This window comes from Archocentrus centrarchus, chromosome 22, assembly GCF_007364275.1.
Source record: "Archocentrus centrarchus isolate MPI-CPG fArcCen1 chromosome 22, fArcCen1, whole genome shotgun sequence".
Taxonomy (NCBI): Eukaryota; Metazoa; Chordata; class Actinopteri; order Cichliformes; family Cichlidae; genus Archocentrus; species Archocentrus centrarchus.
This window is the reverse complement of record NC_044367.1, coordinates 15,238,836-15,262,169: the sequence shown is the minus strand read 5'-3', so window position 1 is coordinate 15,262,169 and position 23,334 is coordinate 15,238,836. Positions and strand designations below refer to the sequence as shown.

Below are 23,334 nucleotides of genomic sequence, written 5' to 3'. Positions count from 1 at the left end.
TGTCAGGCCACGGTTGCTGGTAATCCAAAGTCCAATGTTCAGTTCAGATAGAAACTCCATTTTGCTATGGCTCTTTCAAAACACATGAATGAGGACAGTTGCGACAGCTGTAAAATAAAGAACCATGGAAATTGTGTCATGGTTTGAGGTTATAAAAAATGCCACCCCCCCCCCAAATCCCATTTTTTTTTCCTTGCATGTGCATTGCATTTTATTGCATGCAATCTGCTTTCTTTTTAAATGACATGGTTGAGAAGAAAGAGAAAGGATGCTGCAGAACAGGAAGTGAATTACCAAGAATCAAAAAAAAAAATATAAACAAAAGGTCCCAGCCTGGGAGGAGCGGGGAAAAAAAAAAAAAAAAAAAAAAAGTGTGCGAGCGTGGGTCTGTATGTGTGTGTGCTCACCAAAAATCCAGCCAACCAGCAACCACTTAAGCATGCTGAGTCACAATCTTTCAAGTATTCATTTATTACTTAGAAACATGCAAATCTTCGTTCAGCATCTGAGACCTCAAATTAAATCCAGTTTGAGGTTACTGCACGCTGGAAAGTCGGGATATGGGCTGAAAATAAACCTAAAAGTTAAAAATGTGTATGTGTTTGCTTCTTGTTTTGTGGATATGTTTGCATGGCTTGTGTTCAGTACATATGTGAGCGGGGAAAAAAAAAAAAAAAAGAAGAAGAAGATGGTTTTCAGAGGAAAATGAGTCTGAAACAAAAACCGAGGGTAATTCGCTTCCTGTTTTTGGTCACATTTAAATTAGCGATCTTTTGGTTTTTGAAGAATCCTACACGAATAAACCCCAGCCCTGTGACATAAAGATGCTCTGCTGTCGACTGAAGATCGAGTTTGTCTTTTCAGTGATGAAGAAAAGCTGAAAATTTTGAAGCACAAGTGACATTTCCAGTTCTACTGAGGTTACTGTAAAATTCTCCGAGAAAGGCATTCTCACTCTTGAGTCCTTCTTCCTCCAACTCTCTGGCGCACAGGAAAATCTCCAGCCCTGTGCAGCATGCCAGCCTCTCCCTTGTCAAGTCTCAGGATTACACTATAATACATCCAACACAAGAAGCAGAAGAGAATACACTGGCCGATGAAGCAACCCCCCCAAAAACACTGTACAGGTGCTGACTTTCCATGCGTACCTTTTTCTGGGACAGAAAAAAGTTTTGCACGGGAAGAGGCGTCCGTGTCTCAGCGTACGCTCATCGTCAGGTCGGTGGTTTGTTGTTCAGTGGCTGCAACTGTTGTTTTCTTTTCTTGTTGATAAAGCTGCAGATGTTGTCTGCTGGAGATGGTGGTGGTGATCTATGTGGCTGCTATTTGATGAGAAACTAGCATTTGACCCTTCTTTTGCCATCGAGAGCTTAATGGAGTGCTGTGGGGGGGGGGGTTAGAAAGAGACAGTTAATCCTTCATATTTCAAAAATGTTATCAAAACTATTTATCTTTGTTAGAAACATGACTGGCCTGTAATTTCCTTATAATTTCATGGAAAGTTTGCCAGAACGAACAAGGCAATTTGAGAGTAATTATGGGGAAAATAGAGACCGAACTCATTGGTACACTTCCAATTTAAATCACCATTTTTAATTTTTTTGTCTTTTAGTCAGTACACAGCAAATCAGCTGAATATGTAAAATGTGATTATCATTAGTACGATAGAGGAATGAAGTCTCCGATCATAAATGAAGTTACTGTGCATTCATCTGGGTTCAAACTGAGCTTTTCTTTCAAGAAGTGTCACATTTTCCATAATTTGTCCCTAATTATGCTACTCTTTCCAGAGGAAATCATCAGAAAAGCGTATTTAAATTCATTGCGTGCAAGTTTAGCTACAGCACAGTTCTAAAATTGCCTTCTGCAAAGATTTCTGGTCTCAAATTATTTAACCACTGCATCACTGCAACCATGATGACCGTACAACACCGTGTGCTTGCAAACTGTCAAGTAAGCTTGATGCTTCAAATAGGAGAAGAAAGCCCCTTAAGAGATGGGACGCTGATGCAACAGGGGTAATTAGCATTTGTACATTTTAATCAACTGTCAATAGTCAGAGGGAAAAAAAAAAAAAAAAAAAAAAGAAATCCACCATGTCCTACCTGTCCACTTGCTGTAAACTCCCTCCTCAGACCCACTTGGCCTAATGTTGCTCTGACTGACGCTGGCTCCACAGTCTGCCTCCGGTTCCGCTTCTCCCCTCAGCTCTGGCCCCTAAGCCTTGCCCCCGACTGGACCACGGTTCCCCTCCTCTAGATAAGGCTCCGGCTGTCCTGGTTGTCCGATCATAAGAGGTCCCCAGGTGATGCTGGTCACCACTGGGTAGCTGTCGTCTCCAAGAGGCTGGGCTGTGGCTCGGGTTTGGACTGGGCTCTAGGTTATCGGAAGCCTAGAAGAAAGAAATTACATTTAACTGGCATCTGCAGTAAGTTCTTTTCCAGGTTTAAGAGGAATAATTTGGATATCTTTGCTGGAACAGAGGTCAGTACATTCAGTGCCACACTGTAGTTGGACTATAGGAGCTCTGGGCATTTTGTGGGGCCTTGTTTGGACCTTTGTCTTATGTGGGCATTAAATGCATGCTGTTTATGCTAACTGGTGTGCAACAAGAAAAGTCTGCCATGTGGATTTCTGCCAGGGGAAAAATCCCCAACCAAAAACCCCAAACATACCCCAAGCTGAGAGATTTATAATTTGGCGGGCAGACTAGAAAACAAACCCCAAGTTTCTAGTTTGTGGTGGCTACAATGGCACATCCCCTCTCATAACCTCAGTAACCCTTCTCTAAGAAAGCGAGAGTTAGATGACGATGCAGTTCCTAAAGCACACAGAAACAGCACCCTGCTCCTGTAATTTCAGTTTTTTAAAAAAGCACCATAATTAGTGACATTTGGTGGGCTGGAGTTGGCTTCTGGTGCAGTTTTAGAAAGCATTCTTGCTAATTGGCTTTAATGGAGCCCTGCTGGTCTGCCTTTCTCAGTCTCCTGGGGTAACAGACAGGAAATCAGTCACCAGAGAATGCTGCCAAGTGGGTGTGCTCAGTGTGGTCACTTCCTGCTCCAGTCACTGTGGGAGGAAACCGTCAAGTGGCTTATTCTCCTTCTATGGTAAGTTAAGGCTCCAGGACTGGGAGTTTTCACACAGTTTCCTTGAAATGGAGTTCCTCCTACACTCAACAGGAGGTTTGTACTGTACAACACACTACAATGGAATTAAATAATGCTGGATTGTGTAATGTACACATCAAACAATAAAGTGCTGTTCTTATACCGGCTTTTATATGTCAAGATATTTAAAGGAATGGCTTGACTTTTGTGAAATAGTCTCAAGTCTCCTGTATCTATGGTTGTATCAAGACTAAAAACGCAGTAAAACAACACTTTCAGGAGTCTGTCCACACCATTTGTCTAAACAACTTACACTTTTTGTACAGAATAAACCAGGAAAATATGCAGTATTTTGTGAGTTTTACATTTGTGGGTTTGTTTCCTTATTTCACCTTTATCCAATCAGGAAATCCCTCGAGACTGAATCAAATTTCCAAGGGAGACCTGGCCAAGAATGTCTTGCCTTTTAACAGAGCCAGCATAGCCGTTTAACCTGCTTCAGCTTTTATCTGCTGCACAGTCGGGAGAATGGCATCTCCCCTCTCTTTTAAGTGAAGAAGCATCTCGGCCAAAATGCTGAAATATGACTTTGAGCGCGTCTGGCTTAATAAATGCCTACACAGCTCATCCACCCTGGAATTTCAAGAGAAAACAGGTTCTTGCTACATTTACACTTTTATATAAAGAGTTTAGATTAAAAAGAAAGATGACTTTTGCTCTTCGATGCCGGATTATGGCCAGTGGATTTGTGAAATAAAAGGAGTAGCGCGTTGGAGCTCCTGCAGAACAAATTTTCTATCTGTCCTTGCTCGTTTGCCAAATTTTAAAGGAACGAGGTTGCATTGCCAACCAAAACTCTTAAATCTGCTCTCCAGCAGGCAATACTAGTGACATGCCAGGTGAACTGTTTCAGAAGAGGTGAAACTTCTGACGATGATATTCTTATTGGTTATGATTTTAAAATACCATTAAATTAACTTTCGTGGGTTGTTTCTGTGCAGTGTCTGCCTGCTGTTTTTTGGAGTGGGGGTGGGAGCAATTCTGACTTTACTGTGCTGTCAGTATAATATGTTTTGGTACCTCGTTCCTCGGCCATATTGGCACTGCTGTTCTCGGCCAAACATAAGTTCATGGCTCATTCACGCGTAGGCTGAGGTTTCTTACTGCTAGAATGGGATGGAAGTACTACAAAGATCTTCTGTTCTGCAGTCCAAGGTGTGGAGTGACTATAGCTATAGAAAACAAGCAAGCTCTATTTGAATGCTGATCTGTTAGGCAATTTAAATCAAGAGTGCTTGGAACCATGTCCTGTATGGCAATGGAAGCAGCTGTGTGTGGGAGTGCTGTGGTACGCTGCTTTCTCACATAATTATTTTGATTTTTGACCAATTAAAACATTTTTGGCCATTTTAACTGCTGAAGCATGAAGATTAAATCCTCTCTTTTGATATTAAACTAAAATCTTAACATTCGTGATTGCTTTTGAGACAAAACAAAGCATTAGAAAATGTCACTTACATTTATGGACCACAAATTAATTAAAAACAGCACTTATCTGCGGCCTTACCATAATCACAGTGCTAACATGCTGATGGTTGGCAGGTACTGTTTATCCATGTTCACCATCTTAGTGAACATTACTATCCTGCCATTTGCTCACGCTTGCAAACGCAAGGGGTAGCTGAGGATTATGGGAATGCTGTTGTGTTAAAGCTGAGAGTTTACTAGCCTTATTTCAATTTATCTGTTCAGCTGTAGCGGAAAAAAACTGCAAATTTGAACATCACTAAAGCTCTAAAAGAATTAAAGATTGGACGAGTCTTCAGGGGCAGTTCAGTCTGAATCAAAAGAACAATGGCTCCCTTAGAGCTGCACTACTAAAGCGTAGGTTTAAATAAACCAGATATGACCATGACCTTTCACTGGATGAAAAGATGTCAGTCTCTCTCTTTTATAAATAACATCCAAATATTTTATACATGAGGTTAAAAAAAAGAAAGCCAATCAATAAGCTATCAGTCTGCTCAGGTTGCTACAGGGTGCTTATAGGAACTAGGAGTGTTTTCTCCTCCTTAATGTCCATTGATCAATATCTTCTTACTGGTCCACAGTAAGCTGATTTTCAGTCTGCTCTCCTTCCATCACTGGGACATGAAATATGGTCATAAAAATTTGATGTTTAAATCTCCACAAGAAAAAAAAATAAATTCCTGTGGTCATGTTTTTTCATTTTATGGTTCAAAGAGAATTTTACGAGGAGCAAATATGCAAAATAAAAACAAAAAGCAGACTTTCATGGCTCAAACGGTTTGGCCCAAAACAGAGGAGTACAGATTACCACCCAGTTGAATAACAAATTGATGAGTGTCAGTTAATGATGAGAGCAGCTCCATCTACAACCTTGTAATAATACAAACCCTCTTTTATCAAACTCTGGCACTGCAAACACAGACTAATCCCAACCTTCCACTGTCCTAAGTACGGCTGTATTTATCCAAGCCTCTTGGGAACGGACACAGTTCAGACCACTGAAATATTCTACAAATCCAAACCAAAGATGAGTGGCTTTGCTCCAAGGCACGCTTCACAACCCAGTTATGTTTTGAAGTAACTTTTTTTTTATTACACTGGGGTAATTTTTGCACATAATTGCTATCCAAATCGAGTGACCAGTTCATGCATGAAATGTCCCGATGAACAAGGTTCTACCGCAGTCAAATGAGTAGATTTAGGAAATTCCCACAATAAAACTGAAAAGTGCATGAGTGACAAAAAAAAAAAAAACTACCGCGGTTTAGCAGTTCACAACTGATTTTAAATATCAGAGATGGGACTTGTTTGATGGTTCCAGGTTAACTGGGACCACAACGCATCAGCAATGTGGTTGTGGTTGTGAAATTGCAGAGCTAGGGTCAAGAGTGGCACTGAGTGGGCACTGCCTGATGAGGGCCTTAAAGTACAAAAAAATGCCAAAGCTTCATGACACTTTCTACTGTTCTGCTAAATATCAGTGATGAAAGGGGGTGTTAGAGGGTTGGGGCTCCGTGTTAGGTAGATTTAATTAAGCCCCTTGAAGATAATGAGATGGGAGGAGTCCTGCAGCAATTATATTGTCTGCTGTCACAGCTGTGAATAAAGTACAACTATGTACTGTAGTATGTGTATGCAGTAGTGTGTATCTGTAGTTAAAGACTAAGATTTGAGCCACTGCAGGCTTGTTTATCTACAAAAGAAATTAAGCCACTTTTTACAAGCAGCTGTTCAAGAACAAGTCTAAAACTGCTAAAATATTTGGATGAGACGGGTAATGCTGTGGGTTTCAGCTGAGACTGAGCCTGCTCTCCACAGGCCCTAGACTGGCAGCCGAAGGTGGATGCTGGCAAACTACTGAAGATCCCAGAGTACATCACCCACACTATGCTCTGACCTAAGTTTGTTTTCTTCTCAGAATCCACCAAAAGAGTCAACTTATGGAGTAAGCCCAACAAATATGAGGGTTTCACGGAGGAGTTCCAAGGCCATGGCTGGTGGGCTGTCGAGGCTTCTTGGGTTGATCTCTGCAAAGCATTGATGAGGCTGGGAGTGAATGAAGCGGTAAAGAGGGGAGCCATATGCTGAATCACTGAAACTATAAGAAGAGGGGTTGAAAAAGGGAGATCCTTGGCTTGTTGCTGCTAGGAGGCAAGTTGGGACCTGATAAACTCTGGCTGGGTCACTGGGGCAAGGGGGTATGATGCTGAAAGACCCAAAACCTCCAATGACCCCAGGCACATTACTAAAGATGCATCCCAGAGCACCATGAAGATGTATTTAGAAACCACAACATATACTATATACCAAAACACACGTATGTTAACACTGTAACCCAGTACTAGGTTTTTACCTCATCCTTCTGATGCATGAAACATTCACACTCCATTTATTAAACTACAGTCATGATCTCATGTGAAAGCATAAGCTCACATACATTATATCATAGCAATGTATCTGGCTCCTTACTCATAAGGTTTAAGTAATATGTGAGGCAACCAGTGGAAAAGTTTTGCCACACTTAATATGGAAAAAAAAATATAAGCTGTTAAACAGTGACAACATATTATGTACAAAATAAAGTCATAAAATCAAGTCATGTTCCTTAACACACACCTTTGCGTTTTATATGGACAAACATTCTCAGGTGTCTTCCAGTAATATTTATGTAGAATAGCAAATGGAGACTGGCAGAGTCTCACACCGATGTGGTAGCACATTTACATACGGGAAAGCTATTTTCTTCTCCTTGAGGTTTTTCTAACCTACTTTTCCCCCTGTTGAGGTCTTTTTCATTTCCATCCTCACTACTTTTTGTCCCACCCTTTTCTCTTTGTGCTTACTGGGGCAGCAGGAGTGGGGCCTGCAGAACTGCTGTGCTAAGCTTGAAGTCACAGAGCCTGGCGTCAGGGAAAAATACCAGCTGAGCACCAATGCAAAGGGGACACACCAGGAGCTGAGTCCTGCAGCTGCACTTTCTGGATTCTTTATCTTCAAGGCAAAACTATTTGCAGAGAACTTTAAGCTGAATAAAAACTTGTAATTGCTTATCGCCAGCTTTTTCATTTTATAACACCCAAAAGGAACATTAAACATATTTCAAAGCAGAACAAAACTTAAAAACATAGTTGCATCTAATACCTAAATGTTAAATAACACATTCAATAAATACAAAAGCCTATAAAATATAAATCTCTTGCAGAAAAGTGTAAAAATCTTAAGCCAATTTCCCTACCGGTGTTTGTTGTGAATACGATCGGCTCCAGGACTGAGAGGTAACGGGTGCATGGGGTATAGCCCGTCCCAAGCCTCCTGTTTCCATAGGGGGAGACTGAGAGATCTTGCGCATGTATACCTGGGAGAATGAACACCACAAAGAGCAAATTCACTTCCATAATTTTTTACCACGTTCTCTCTTTTGTGTAAGAAATGTACTCATTCACAACTCTCAGATGAATTTGGTATATATTTATTCATTTTCCCTACCTCAGCAGGGGACGGCTTGGCTCCCTTCTGTGCTGCAGCATTCCCGCTGCCTGTTCCACTGTTTACAGTGTCTTCTGTGTCAAAGGTGGTTGCCCTGTAAGCCCTCCATGTTACTGCAGTTTCTGCTTCATCTTCAGACCCACCATCTGTCATTGCTCTTGTACCCCTTCCTTGACATGCCTCATCCATGGCACCTCTGTTCCTCCAGGGGCTTCTCACAGTCACATTCTTCATATCTGGCAAACTGTCTTCCTGGGAGAGTTGGCTTTGTCTTTGGCTTCTCCAGCTGGTGATGGTGGTTGTGCTGCTGCTGCTGCTCTCAAATCCTGATTCTGTGTCATTGAAATCTGTGGAAGTGACATCTGGGGACTGGAGGCTAAAGCTGCTGCGCTGGCAGCACAGGTGGCTGGTGGTGGTCTCCACCCTGGAAGCGTTTTGGAGTTTAGACTTTGAGGAATCACTGTGGGTGGGTGGCCCACAGTCCTGGTCCTGGCATGGGCGCAAGGTGATCTCACTCTTGGGTATGGAGATCTCATATGGGACGGAAATACTGCCATGATGGTCACTGTTGGGGCCTGGCAATAAGTAAGATTATAAGTTTATATAGATGTAACAAGCTGACAGTGATGCATCACCCTTCAAAATATCAGTTTTTGGAGGGTAAAATTAATTTCTGTCCAACATTTTGGTTCATGGCCAAAACAAATGACATCCTATTGGTTGAAGTTCATGCTTAATGCTAGTTAGCAAATGTTAGCATGTTACTAGGTTCTGTTCCCTTTCCCCTCACCCCCAACTGGTCATAGCAGATGGCTGCCCCTTCCTGAGCCTGGTTCTGCTCGAGGTTTCTTCCTGTTAAAAGGGAGTTTTTCCTTCCCACTGTCACCAAGTGATTGCTTGATTGTTGGGTTTTTCTCTCTAATATTGAAGAATCTTTACTTTAAAATCTAACGCACCTTGAGGTGACAGTTGTTCTGATTTGGAGCTATATAAATAAAACTGAATTGACTTGAATTAGGATGATAAACAGTAAACATTATGCCATTCTGAGCATGCACTGAAGCTTCTGCCATTAACTGGGGGTTAATATTAATATTGATATTGATATTTGATATTGATATTAAAATGCCCAACTTTACAGCAGAGAAAAGCAAGTTTACAATAAAGTGAAAAACATGGAGTAGTGCGCCAACGAGATCGTTCTAGATTTCTAACACTTACCTATAACGATGTTACTGGTAGATGTGTGGCGTTCTTTGATAGGCACAGGTTCACTGGACACACTGCTGCTGCGACTGCTGGTTCTGGAAGAGCTTGGATCATTTGGGTAGATGGTTATACTACTGGTGATTTTACTAGTAGTGGTCACTATTGGTTTGGTGGAGATCTTGGGTTTCCCATTTGAAGACAAGGGTTCTGAAATCATTACTTCCTTTCTGTCAATTTCAACAATAGCAGGCTTGATCACAGCTTTTGACCTCAGTGCCTCTCTGGGACTGCATACTCGCTGGATTTCAATCCCTGCCGGAGAATGCATGGGTCCCTGGTGACCTCCCTCTACTACCTGTGACCGGCTGTGTAGTTCCTCATCAAACGAGCTCCTGGAAGAAGAACCCTCTGAATGTGAGTCCTGGATTTGAGGGTATCTAGAATACCTGGAGGTTGCAGTCCTATTGCTTACAGTTGTACTAGCTGCCTCAGCTACCTCAGTTGCAGGGTCCAGTTCAGAGGGTCTTGATCCAGTAGATTCTGTTTCAGAGGCAGAAGAATGACCCTCTGACCCCTGGTCATTGGGCAGCAATGAAGTGATAAGAGATCTGTAGGCTGTGTATGAGCCATTGGTTTTGGATATGGTAGAGGCAACAGATACAGATTCCTGAACCTGGTCTACTAATTCCTGATCTGAGGCAAGCACTGTTTCCTTCTCTAGAGCAGGGATGCTGTTCATTGTACTGGAGGTACTGTCAGGCACTACATCAGAGTTGTTTGATTCACTATCACTACCTACGTACAGTTTTGAGAACTTCTCTCTGGTCTTCTTGATATCATCAGTTTGCTTGTGAGCTGCCCTCAGTGGCTTCTGGTCATTAGCTGCTGGAGGGTAGCGACTGAGGACGGACACCTTCTTGGTATCACCAGAAGTTGTATTCACAGAGCTATATGTGGCTCCTCTTGGTTTTTCCTCAGCTCCTCGCGGCTTTTCTTCAGCTCCTCGCACTGTGTCTCTTATTCCATTATCAGATGAATTTGTGGTAGTTGTGGTTTTGGGTGTCCTCCTCTTGTGGGCAGGACTGAGAGCTCTCCTTGCTGAATTAGGAGAACTCTTCTCAGACTGGCCAAAATCTTTGTTCCATAGTTTATGCTGAGGAGATAGGTCCCTGTTCCTATGTTTTGGGGAGCTGGGTTCTGGGACAGTTGCTGCACTTCTATATTTAGGTTTCTCCTGTCTAAAACCTCCCTTCAGGATAATCTCGTCATTCTCAGCTTTGCCATTCTCAATTATCTTAGTAGGGGTGCTTCCATTGCCATGTTTATCCAAGTTACTTATTCCATTTCCTCCAATTCCACTTTTTCCACACAGCTGCATCCTGAGCTGTTCCACTTGCTCACTCAGCTGGCGAACTCGGTTCCGTTCTATCTGGAACTTTTCGTGAAGTTCACCATTTTTGGACTCAGAGTTCTTCAAATCCTCTTCCACAATCTGCAACTGTTTAAGGCGGTTCTTCAGTCGCTCTATCTCCTGTGTCAGCTCCTTTACTTTGTTGTCCTCTTGTGAGCCTTCAAGACTGCTGTTTTTCTCATTCTCAGATAGTTTTGAGTAGTCAAGGCTCTTCTTTCGTCCAGCCAGTTTACTTGTCAAGAGTGCTGTGGATGACAGCTCATCTTCAATTCTTGAGCTCATGAAATCTGCTCTGCCTGAGTCTGTCGACATGCCAAGGCGATTCTTTTGGTGTGCCAGTTTTTCTTCCAATTTCAGAATGATCTTCTCATCCTCTCTTTGTTTCTCTAGCAGCCTCTTACGCTCAGTCACAAAGGTCTGGGTGAATCCCTTGAGTTTGTCAAGCTCTATAGCCAAAGCCTGTTCTGCTCTCTCCAGCTTTGTCTCAGATCCCTCTACCTCCTTCAAACGAGCTTTTAGTGTCTCCAACTCAGATGAGAGCTTCTTGGTTAAGTTCTTCTCCTCATTGAGGCTAAGGCAGAGCTGGCTGCAGTCAGACTTGCTTTTCCCAAAAGCTTCTTCCAGTTTCTCCAGTTCAGCCATCCTTCGCTGAAGACGTTCAATCTCTGCCTTTAGCTCCTTTGTAAGGTTTTCCTCCTCTTCCAGTTTCTCTCTGACTGTGCGGCAAAGGTCCTCAGCTTTGCGTACCTCCTCATCTTTCCCTTGGATCTTCAAGAGACGTTTTCTCAGGGCCTCCACATCACCAAGCAGGGATGAGTTGCTTCCTTCTGCCTGGATGATCTTGTCCTGCAAAAGGAAAGAGTTCAGGAGTTCTTTTTACATACTGTGTTTCTGTTTCACTTCATTCATTCTTCTGACATGCACAAAACAAAACAAAAAGACAGACATCTCCCAACACACTGTCACAACTACATACCTGCAGGTCAAGAAGCTCATCCTCAGACTTTTGTAGCTTGTTGGTTGCTTCTTCCAGTTCATCAAGTCTTCGGCCAAGACTCTGCAGCTTGTGTTTCAGGTGGCGATGCGTCATGTCTTTATGATCAGACATGGTTCCAGATTTCTTTGTCTTGTATCAGCTGAGTATCTTTTGTTGTCCTGATTATCTGATGAAAATGTGTTGGGGAGTCCACATTTGTGCCGTTGTGGTACCAAGTCCGTGAGGCTCTTAAGGAAATGCTCCTTTCCCTTGTCAGCCCGTTTTGTTTGGTCACCGTCTCTTCAAGACTTCAAAATTCCCTCAGAGTGGCTTTTAGCAGACAAATCTGTAATCTGTAGGTGGCACAGAGAGAACAACAGTTAGTCATCTCTAATTTCTCAATGACAACCATTTGTATTCTCAAAAGTAGCACAGTGAGTAAAGGAAATGAGTCAGAAGACAGAAATTAGCTGACTGAACCTTGTGCCACATGAACATGGTCAGCATATAAGGACAGGCCATACACAAGTCAAGACACACCCTCACCCACACACACAGACATTATTTATACATAAACAAACCTAACTCACGCTGATTGCATTATATAAGAAGTGCAACATAAAGTTTTTACTCAATAACCATTTACTCAGCTGATCTTTTCATACTTAAAAATAAACATTTGTGCCCAAAATACACTTCATTACTTTGACAATAACACCTTAGACTAAGTGGACCACGATCCACAAACTGCACCTCTCTTCCTTTTGGCCACTGAACTGCTGTACATTTCATCGTACCCATCCTTTAAAAGGATATACGTGGATAATGGGGTTTTTAACAAGTCTGCACAGGCTTGAACACAAAGACACACACCCACACACAATGTTGTGTCCCTGTTCTTCATCCAACATTGATCCTTGCCTGCCTGCTTCTGCTGACAGTGGCATGTCTCAATAACACTAACCTACTAAGCTAGTAGAGCCAGTCCGTCTCAACATTACACCATTAATCGTCCCCACAAAGCAGTGATTAAAAAAAAAAAAAAAAAAAAAGGAGTTCTGGATTATCTCCAACCTAAGTGCTGATTAGACAACTAGGGATATTTAAGTCATGTTGTCTTTTTCTTTTTGTTAGCACAAAAATGTAAAAAGGAGGAGGGTTACATTACAATGTGTTTGATCCTATCTGCAAGCTCAGCATGGCTCAGTGTGATGAGAACACAGAATATTAGCACATTATAGTCTGCTTGTAGGCAGAGCCTCAGTTAATCTAACTGTCAACACACTGGAGTCAATTATGACTCAAGTAATGCATTCTCCTACTCCTGCTTCTAAAGCCTATTCCTTCCCATCCCCCCAAACATTGTGACCACAAGAGGGGAAGGAAAAAAAAAAATTATTTATATATATATATATATATATATATATATATATATATATATATATATATATATATATATATATATATATATATATATATATAGACACACATACACACATATATACATACACACCTAAGGGTACGAGACAACATCATCAAAAGGTTGAAGAAGAGTTTTTACCCACAAGCCATCCGTCTGCTCAACTCTGAGCCCTAACTGGACCATTATTGCACAATGTAAATATTATAATTTATAAAAGTGTGTATAGTGTATAGTATATAGAGTATAGTGTATAGTGTGAATTACTTTTTTAAAATTTTTATTCTTCTTATTTATATGTGTGTGTATATATGGTTGCAGGTACAAAATACATTTCACTGTGCATTGTACTGTGTATAACTGTGCATGTGACAAATAAACACTATCTTATCTTCTTATCTTATCATTTATTGATCCCCTGACAATCAGCTGTGTCTCCTCTTTACCCTGGTTTCAGCACAAAGACTGCCTTTCTGAAGCTACACACCACTACATATAAAGGCTACCGCAGTTTTCTTTTGAAATTTACTGCTGTAAAACATCAACCAGTGCAGTAAATTTACCAAGCATATTTCATTTCTTTGAACCATGTATGTAGATGGTATACAGTATGGTAAAACATGCTGTAACACTTTGCGCCAGGACAGAATAATATATTTTCTATAGTTTCAGTTGGTGTAAAAAACCCAAACCACTCGGCCCACAGTTCATTAAACGTCTTGTTGAACATAAACTAAAGCAGTGAGCTTTGAAAGTCAGTGCAACAAAAATTACTTAATGACAAAGCACAATGTGAACTCAAAGGCTTCAGCTGTAGGGTTTTAATTATTTTTCACTTTCATGAGGTCTAGTGGTTTGGTAATCTTCTCTCTGGAGTCCAAGACACTAAGGAAACAAAGAACATGGGCTTAGTATGAAGGAAGAGGGAAGACAAATGAAAGAATTTGGAGGGAAAACTGCTAACCTAGCTGTGTATTTAAATGCCAAAACACCTTACTCTATAAGTCACTTTTGATACACTGGCATTACTCAGCTGTGGCTTGTTAAGCGAGCTGTAGACCAATTTATCTTTCTTGTCTAGAGCTAGTCGCTCTATTCCAAAGCTGTCCCGACTGATCCCCTTCCAGCAGAGTAAAATTACTATGAGAAATTCCCATCTATCTATTAAAAACAGAGAGCAGACACACTGACAAAAATATTTAGGTTCAAGTCTTTATGACAGTTCTACAGACTGCAGAATTAAGCAGGGAGCATAAATCTAGTGAAAAACAAAAAGAAGTAAACTACTTTCAATCTGTATGCCTCAGGTGCTACACTCTAAAACTAGGCAGAAATCTGTCCAGTTTGATTCTTGGGCAAGACAGTAGGATCGCCAAACATATTTATAATTTATTAATTTTTTTTTAGAATTTGTCTTTAACATAATCCTGCATCCTGTCAGTCTTAAGTGTTTGATTCTGGTTCCCAAAAGCAGCTCTGGTTGAACCCTGTCCTGCTTAATAAATGTGTTCTGCTAGATCCAGACACTCCTGTCTTGGCAGGCTGCCTACCTCTCCTCTCATTCTCTCTTTATTTCTTTGCCAGTTCTCTACCTCCCTCCTCTCCCTCATCTCTCCCCTTCATCTCTTTCTGACACGCACACCAGCACGGCCAAGAGAACGCTTTCAAGGGGTGGCAGTGCGTGCAAAGTGACTCGGGCAAGGGCCTGCCTCTGCCAAACCAATCAACATACATGATTCACTTATGGTAGGCCTGGGGCCTCATTAGCCATGTTCAGGACAAGACAAGGGGGAAATAAAAAGGATAGTGGGTGAAAGGGGGAGAGCAGAAACAAGACAGGGAGGAGGAGGAGGGGGAAGCACAAAATGAGCACTGAAGAAATTACTGTATGTTTAAATGAAAACAAAGCAGTATTTAGTTAAAGACCATGCATTCCTTCTTTTGCAGTCCAAGATCCAGGCCAGGGAAGTGCTTTTAAAACCCCATAATGTACCTATATTCCTTTGTTTTTCCACACCTGGCTACTCATAAGTTAGTAGGATATTCTGTACAGCCAAGAACATGAAAACATGCTAAGGGGAGGATAAAGGGGGAAGGAAGTAGGGCAGGAGTGGGGCTGCTGAGGTATTCTGAACTCAATTCCAAGTTTCATTCCCCTGTTCTGTGCTTTGTTTGACAATTATGGAAAACCTAGATGGGGGTAGGAGCTGTGAGGCAAGGAAACTGACCCCTTTTATGCAGACACATTCCTAATGACGGACTAACCAGGGCACTGGCAGTCCCTCATGCTACCTTGTCTACTCTTATCCAGGACACTGACAAGCTGTCCTTGGCCAGTTCTCACTTTTTACAGAAGCGGATTCTTAGCTCAAACACTGTTTAGAAATTACGGCCAAGACACAGAGCTTATATATAAAAGCCAGTCTGCTCAGAGCATCAAGTCAATCAGGACAACTGGTAACCAGATATTTCAGTTATTGGTTTCTGACCACATTCCTCCCATTCATTTTTTTTTTCTGTTTTTTTTTTTTTTTTTTTTTTGCATTGTCCTGACAAACCTGTGTGACTGCTGCAACTATCTGGGCCAGTTCTGACAATGAGATACCCTAACTTCATAGAACATCTGCACCCCTTAATTCACAACTGTATAATAAGGAGAACACTAAAAACCAAGCTGTTCAATACAGCACTACATGACACTGGCTCCTTCCACTTCCATGAAATGTGGACAGGACGTTGACTACTTGACCTTTATACTCCCTTCTGCCATTGTCACAAGAAGCAGGGCAGTGAAACTGTTGATCTCAACAAGAGTTCAGCACTTATAAAGTACAGTTAGCTCAAGGTAAGCTATCTGAATAAGTCATTGAGACTCTTTAGAAATAGAGGCAAGTCAGAAAGTGAGCATTAGAATCAAGTGACGGAGGGAAAAGGACAAAAAAATGGAAGGGAGATCCAGTAAGAAAGGGATAGCTGTAGGAAAGAAAGGGATAATAAATCAGGGTCATGTGAAGGTAGAAACACAAGGTCACAGTGTTACTGATACCAAGGGCAAGGCTGGATTACCAATCAATTCAAGCAGGCAGCTGCCTTCAGGCCTGGGGCTATCTGGAATTCAAGTGAATCACTGTCCTGCAGTTAGTTAATGTATTATGTCCTGTGTTTTTAACGCATACTATTTGGGATGGGAATCAAGAACCAGTTCCACTTAAAAACTGGTTGAAAACAGTCCAATCCATTGAAAATCAACCCCCCCCCCCCCCCAATTTTTCTGGCACTTATAAAGCAGTCATGTCCTGTTTGGCTGTCACTGTGTTCAGACTCTTAGATTACAGAACAGATGCATTGAGGTTGTAAACATTTAGTAAGGGTGAAATTTTCCATGCTGACAACTGGTCAGGTTTCAGAAAGAATTGACCAATTAGTAAAATCGTCAATGGCATTGTTATCAACGCACATACAATGCACACAAAAAAGTAGCCAAGACCATTCTATTTTAAAGCAATTAGTCTTTCAACCTGTGCCTTCAATAGACAAGAAAAGTAATAATGGTAAGTTGCAAAGCGCAAAGTTATATGTGCCAATATGTTACATCAAACGGCAACAGCTTCTTCAGTGCTGACAGTTGAGCCACCTGTAGGGAATTAAAGCTAACAGGGCATTATAATTTGTATTTTAAACAAGGTTTGTTAAGCTAAAAATACAGCTGTTGTTCCAATCATTTGGTCAAATGTGAAAATTGTTGAAGTCATTTTTTGCCCTCACCTAAGTTTGCACCACTGTATAATATAGCAACCCAGCAGGCCTAAGTTGTATCTCTTCTGTCTCTGTAATCTCCGCTCATGTGTACAGAGCTGCACAAGCAGCCCCCACTGTCATGTCTGTGCTGCTGCCCATTAATAAGTGGAGAGGACTACATGAATCAAGTGCAACATTAAACATGCATCAGTTAAACATTTCAATTGATATTTAGAATGATAAAGACAATTTCTGAGCAACAAAGAAGACAAAAATAAGAATCAGTCCACTTCAACATATGGATGAAGATGCAATGGAAGGGCCAAACAGTGATGCATGTAAGAAGAGGGTGAGAACCACCAGAAGGGGCCTCCCAGGACTACTGTTGTTCTGAGGAGGAGTCTCACAACAACAACAGAAGGATGTGGAAGTAAAACTGTGTAGAGGAGGTCCATGCACTCTGCCTGTGCTCTCTCAAACACACACACATATACACACACACCAAGGTTACAATCATACACCATATCATTAAGGCTTTAGCCACTCTCTTCCTGCCTGCCTGCTGCCTTCAGTACATTCTGTTCTCTCCATGAAAGAGAAGGAAAGGAAAGAAGGGAAAAAAAAAAAATCACCTCTCTGTTGCACTTGACATTGGGTTGGAACTTATGGGTTTGAAGCTTTTCTGCCTCATACACAGTAGTTAAAGAAGGGCTCCAGTCCAATCAAAATGCCTCAACCACATCTTCATGCAGGGGGTTGTTGCCAGTTTGAATATTTAAATATGTGACATGTACTGTGTATTTTGTGTGTATTATGTGAGTGAGTGAGTGAGTGAAAGGACAACTGCAGTGGAAGGATGCTGGCGCAGCAGTGGAAGCCACAAGATGGTGGAGAGACCTGATGCTTGGCCTGCATTTTTCCATTTTTCCAAGAAAGAGAAAACCGGCATCCCATAATGTTTGGTTTCCTGTGCTGTCATGTTGCTTTTTTCTCCGTTTCTTTCACCGATTCAGTTTTGCACCACTTCTGGAAAAATGATAAAGAAATGAGAGGCAGTGTTGCATTTCAGCAGAAAAATGGATAAGGAGCTAAGGTCATGTAGCTCGCCCATTAGGGAAAGCTGAAGTGGGATGAGAATAGCAACTTGGATTTTTCCTTAAGATCCTGAGTGAAATGGCAGCTTACAGTACAAGTACTGAAATGTGGTGAGATAGTGGGTAAACAGAATGTCATCTGTATTAGAAAAATAGATTTGTTTATGGAAGACGACGTGGCAGCTAACCACAACATTATAAAGACAAAGCAGATGGTGTCTGTCAGGAGAACATCACTCAACATTAAAATACATCTTAGTGACATTATTATTATTATTTTGTAATTCTCTTCTTTTCGACAAGTTTTGTGTCCCCTTGAAACAAAGTAGGTTGATGCAGTTTTTTCTTTCTTCACTCTTATTTCCTCCAAGGATAGCTGGTGATGGAATTACTCAGCATGGGCACACATCTACACTGTCTAAAATCATTTTTCCTTTTAAGAGGAAAAGGGTGCTTGTTTACATTTGCAGAAAGAGAGAGAAGGATTAATAGTAAAACTTACTACTGGATTAAAGACCAGATATTCATTTGCTGTGTTTAGTTGCCACAGCAATGTTGCAGACAGGTAGGGCACACAGCCCCTCCCCTCACTAGCAGCTGAACAACCTGGTGAAGCAGCTTAAAGACTGACACCCTGGTCTTTATAAACAATTTCAAGAGGTCAGCAAAGCTCCTGTTTCAACAACACTGGAGTCTGTTAAATTATGATTAGCGGCTAAGGCTAATAATAAAATGCTAACATTAATGTTAGAGCAAGGCAGCAAATGTCATCAGTCCTGTCCATCTGTAAGATTCACAGACAGTGTTATTTTAACAGGATAACACAATTATTTGTGTCTAAAAAGTGTTGCGTTTCTTTTAAAGTCCCAGGATGAAGCTGAGAAAGATTTACCAGCAACTAGACAAACAGTAACAGCTTACCTTAACAACTATTGGATCAGCAATGAAAATATAGTGCCAAGGCACCAGAATCACTGGAAATAAACAGAACTGTAGCAGAATACATTTGCCTGGACCAGTACTATTCTAATCTTTGTTAAAAAACAATGACTTAATACAGCTCTAGTCGAAAGGTGGTCAAAGGTTATGCTTAGGAAAGTAAAAGTTCTCCTTGTGACCAAGGACAGCATTAAAGTTTTATACTGTCTATGGCTGTGACCCATATTTTTGTGAATATTATGTCAGTTTTGGTTTAAAAGCTTTGCTGTAAAGTAATCATCCTCTTCCCTGTGAGCCCAGTAACCCATACCCATTTCTAGGTCTCTCCGCCCATCCTGTCTGTCTACATCAAGAGTCTTGCTGCTGGGGCTTAAACCACTACTACACTTGTGCGACTGGGCATGATAAGTAGATGAGGGGGGTGAGAAATGCCAGAAGAGGTGGAAAAGAGGGTAAGACAAATGTGGCAGGGTGAGAGGAAAAAACTAGAGGAGTTGTCAGATTTCTTGGAACAGTATCGTGGTTCCAAACATGTACTACATTTTTGGCTTCTCTGGTTATGACCTGATTGAAGATGTGCCTTTGAAGAGATTGAATTAAACTCAAAGCTCCCAGAGCCCCCCCCCCCCCCCCCCTTTTTTTTTTGGCTCTGCTCCTAATCTTCATGACCAAACAGTAAATTGGAGCATGTTTTCCAACAGAAATCAGGATTACATCTACAAGCCCCTGCTGCTGCAACACAGAAGCAGAGCAGGGGAAGTATATTTGATGCTCTATTTAAAACAGGAGCACCCGAAAATACTAGCCAGTCAGTAGCTCGCTTGTCCTCAGGCAGATTTGCAGCCAAGGAGATCTGGAGCAACTTAAATCTAGTCAGTTCAACAAAAAACCAAAATATCTCAAAAATGCATGGATCTTTGATCCCCAACAGCACATTAATGCAAAAAAGAAAAAACAAAAAAAACCCCAGAAAAATCTCCTAACTTGCTTTAAAAACTACAGGTCAGTTTATACTTGAATATTTAGGTGGTGGTTTCAGTTCATATCTCAGTTTTTCTTTGGGGTGAAGAATTAAAAAAAAAAAAAAAAAAAAAAAACCCAAAGAACAACAGGAAATAAAATCTTTTTAACCACTGGCCTGATAACTTGATCATAATTATTTATTTATTTATTTTTTTTTTGGGGGGGGGGGGGGGTGACCAGTTCACTCATTATGTGAAGGGCATTTAAAGGTACAGTCTGTAAATTCTTGTGTTCGTGAACATTTTAAAACTTCTAAAATTAACAGCAGAAGAAACCAATGGTCTGCACAGCTTTACATTTGCAATGTATTGTGTGGAAGAGCTATCAGTGCAACTTTTATTTAACTAGGCAAGTCATTAAGAACCCATTCTTATTTACAATGATAGATGGTAGCCTCCACATGAGTATCAAGATCCAGGAAGATGGAACTGCGATTCAGTATCGTGGATGTTTGGATTACCTTTCTGTCCCAGCTTCAGAATAGATTCAGTGTGTTGGAGAATTGATTAACATATTTCATCCTTCACAGAAGACTTTAATGTTCATTTGCTGAATTCTAACTGCTTTGTATGCATCAACCCATATCCATACCCTGCCTATGTGTCAATGAGCTTAATACGAAAGTGGATCCTAGTCAACTCTATAAACTTTGATCTGTGGTAGGCTCTTATCTTGAAAGAGAAATACAGTTTGTCATACATGTTCCCAGTCCAAATTTTTGAAGTCCCTTTTAGACACACTGGTTAGACTGTAGCATAGCCCAACATATTTGACACTTTATTTACTTTGAATTAAGTAAAACATCTGTAAATATTTGTTTTAGAAAAAGAGGTACTGTAAATACTGTAGCATTCAACAGTTTTTGGTTTACAGTATTATATGTCTACAATGTTCAGAGTTTTAATCCTTTTAAGCCAAACCTGTAGATCCACACTGATACCAAGACTTTTATAATCTCACTCACTGTCCTTTAAAAGCTCCATTTTATTTAGTGCTACAAGTGATGGATGGATGGAAGTGAATATGTGCAGAGCAGCACGTATGAACACTTCAGACAAAAGGGAGCTTAGCAATACTTTTTTCTGCGTGTGTGTTCTGGGGAAGTGTATGTCCCATGCAACTTGCCATGAGGTTCCAAAGAAATATTTCCCACTTCTCATGAAGCATGTCCTTAGCACGTTATCCTCTGTACTTGGGTTCAAAGGTCACTGACCCATCAAATAACAGACCCAAGTAGTCATTCCTGTTATACTTCTTTGAAGCCCCTCAATTCCACCGCCTGGGGAGCATGTGTAGTTGGTGCACTGTAATATAAATTCTCAGCGTGGTCACAAAACAACAAAACAGGAAGCGTGTGGACATCCGCACTGACCCTCACGCTGTCTGATGACAAAATTTACATCACAAGTGGACTCGAGTAGCTGACACGTGGGCGCGAAACATAAAATCCCTGCTTCCGGGAGAGAGTAAACAAATAAATAATCACACATAGGTGTTAGGAAATGTAAAACGATTTCCATGTCTGAAAGAAAAAAATAATATCATCAGCTGATATACTGAAAATTATTTTATTTTATTTTTTTAAATCACCAAATATCACTATTAGTCTCAGTCTCACAAATGCTGTATTGGTCAGGCTCTAAACTGAACTAAAGTTAAACTGGTCAGGATGCAGAAAATAAAAATACATTTGTTGCTAAATGGTGTGATTGTTGTACAGCTAACAAATACTAAGGCATTTCAAATATGGGAAATATAATAAACTGATATCTGGTAAGCCAGTTACTTAGGGACTGTACAAACAGAACATGATGACACATACTCTTTAAGGAGGGAATTAACGACCTGTTCCAAAATTACCGAGACAATGGATTCATTGTCTCTAAGGTTATCAATTCGGTAAATCAACCCTGGAATATTTTTCAAGCATCTGCCAGTTACAAAACAGTGACACAGATCTAACTCAGATCCACAATCACGGAGTTGTGCACACCTGAATCACACACTGTTTCTCAATCCAGTGATAATGCACCTTTCCAGCATATTTGGTGGTGTTAAACCAAAGAAATGTAGTTCAAATGTTGAATATCAATAACCTGCCACACTGCTGTAGAGAATACAAAACATCCATTTCCTCCCACACACTCATGAAGGCCACCAATCTAAAACTTTAGCTTGCTTGCTGACATGGCTGAAAGATTGCTCAACTTTATCTTGAAGTTTTGTGTTGTGTATTTAACGCCAAGATAATAATAGTTGTTTTAATGAATAAATGCTTTTTTTTTTTTTTCTTCTCACATGCATAATTTCTCAAGAATTAACAGGGGAACTGACAAATAGGAGAACTGATAATTGCTTTGTATCAATAGCCATCACAAATGAGTATCCTGTTGAGCAATGAATGAAAAGCCATGTGTCCATAAAAGGCAAGTTTAAAATCTTAGTAAAGCATTCACCATGTGTTAACAAACAAACAAAAAAAAAAAAAAAAAAAGGGGGGAAGATGAAATATTTGTCATGGTCATTAAGTTTGACCTTAAGCATTTTTAGATTTTATGGGTCAGCCTGTATTGGTGCATGTGGGCGTGCTGCTCCTAGGAAAATGAAACCTCAGAAAGTCCCACTCGTAAAGTGACGGAAAGACTTTGGTCACTGTGAAACCATACCACGAAATCAGTATAAGCTGTGATTAGATCAGATGATCAGAGAAAAGAAAATGGCAGAGAAAGAAAGATAATCTTTCTCATAAGACTGTATAGCATGAATAGACATCTAATAGGCAACACCATTGTTTCCCTTTTTTCCCCTCTTTTTTTATAAACCAGTCCCAGTTCTCAAGTCGCATTACTTTCCCTATTTTCTCTCTCTCTTTGTTGGGTCCTTAAATTGCATCAGGTTATCTGCACAGTTGTTTGATAGAGTAGGTGGCCTGAGAGCAAGAAGGCTAAAGGTCATAGCAGCTGAGTGTTAATATATGGCTGAGTATCTGGGTAAATTCAATTAAAGCATCAGCCTCATGCATCATCACCTGAACTGCCATTTAACAAGTGCTAGTGGCAGAATAACAGCTGTTCATACACTTTCAACACACACACACACACACACACACACACACACACACACACACACAGGTAAAGTCCTGATGCTCTAAGAGCCTGAGAGCGAGCAGACACGCATAGTTGTGTATAATGATGAACTGCTGCTAAAGGAATGCATGTGTGTCAGCGTTTAACACTGATAAGGTGAAAACATCACAACATGATGACACTTGTTAGAGACAACACTGTGTGAACAAAGTGTGAGCAATGCAGAGAAGGAATGAGGTGAGGCAGACAGATGTTAAGCAAGAGCTAGAGTGATGAAGACAAGAGAATGACCGAGGCTATATCTTCTCATAT

General features: G+C 40.8%; 1 protein-coding gene across 3 annotated transcripts in view; it reads right to left on the bottom strand.

The window, feature by feature from the left end:
* Positions 1-379: 379 nt before the first annotated feature.
* Positions 380-23,334, bottom strand: part of luzp1 (leucine zipper protein 1) — a 48,341-nt gene continuing 25,386 nt past the window's right edge. For 2 of the 3 annotated variants that reach the window (XM_030759170.1, XM_030759169.1), the window contains 6 exons: positions 11,723-12,075; positions 9,348-11,592; positions 8,127-8,701; positions 7,876-7,995; positions 2,106-2,392; positions 380-1,381 (listed from right to left, as the gene is read on the bottom strand). In XM_030759170.1, coding sequence (XP_030615030.1) covers positions 2,147-2,392; positions 7,876-7,995; positions 8,127-8,701; positions 9,348-11,592; positions 11,723-11,854 — 3,318 coding nt within the window. In that variant the 5' untranslated portion in view covers positions 11,855-12,075 and the 3' untranslated portion in view covers positions 380-1,381; positions 2,106-2,146. The remainder of the gene's footprint in view (positions 1,382-2,105; positions 2,393-7,875; positions 7,996-8,126; positions 8,702-9,347; positions 11,593-11,722; positions 12,076-23,334) is intronic. The other variant, XR_004021751.1, reaches the window with a different exon arrangement.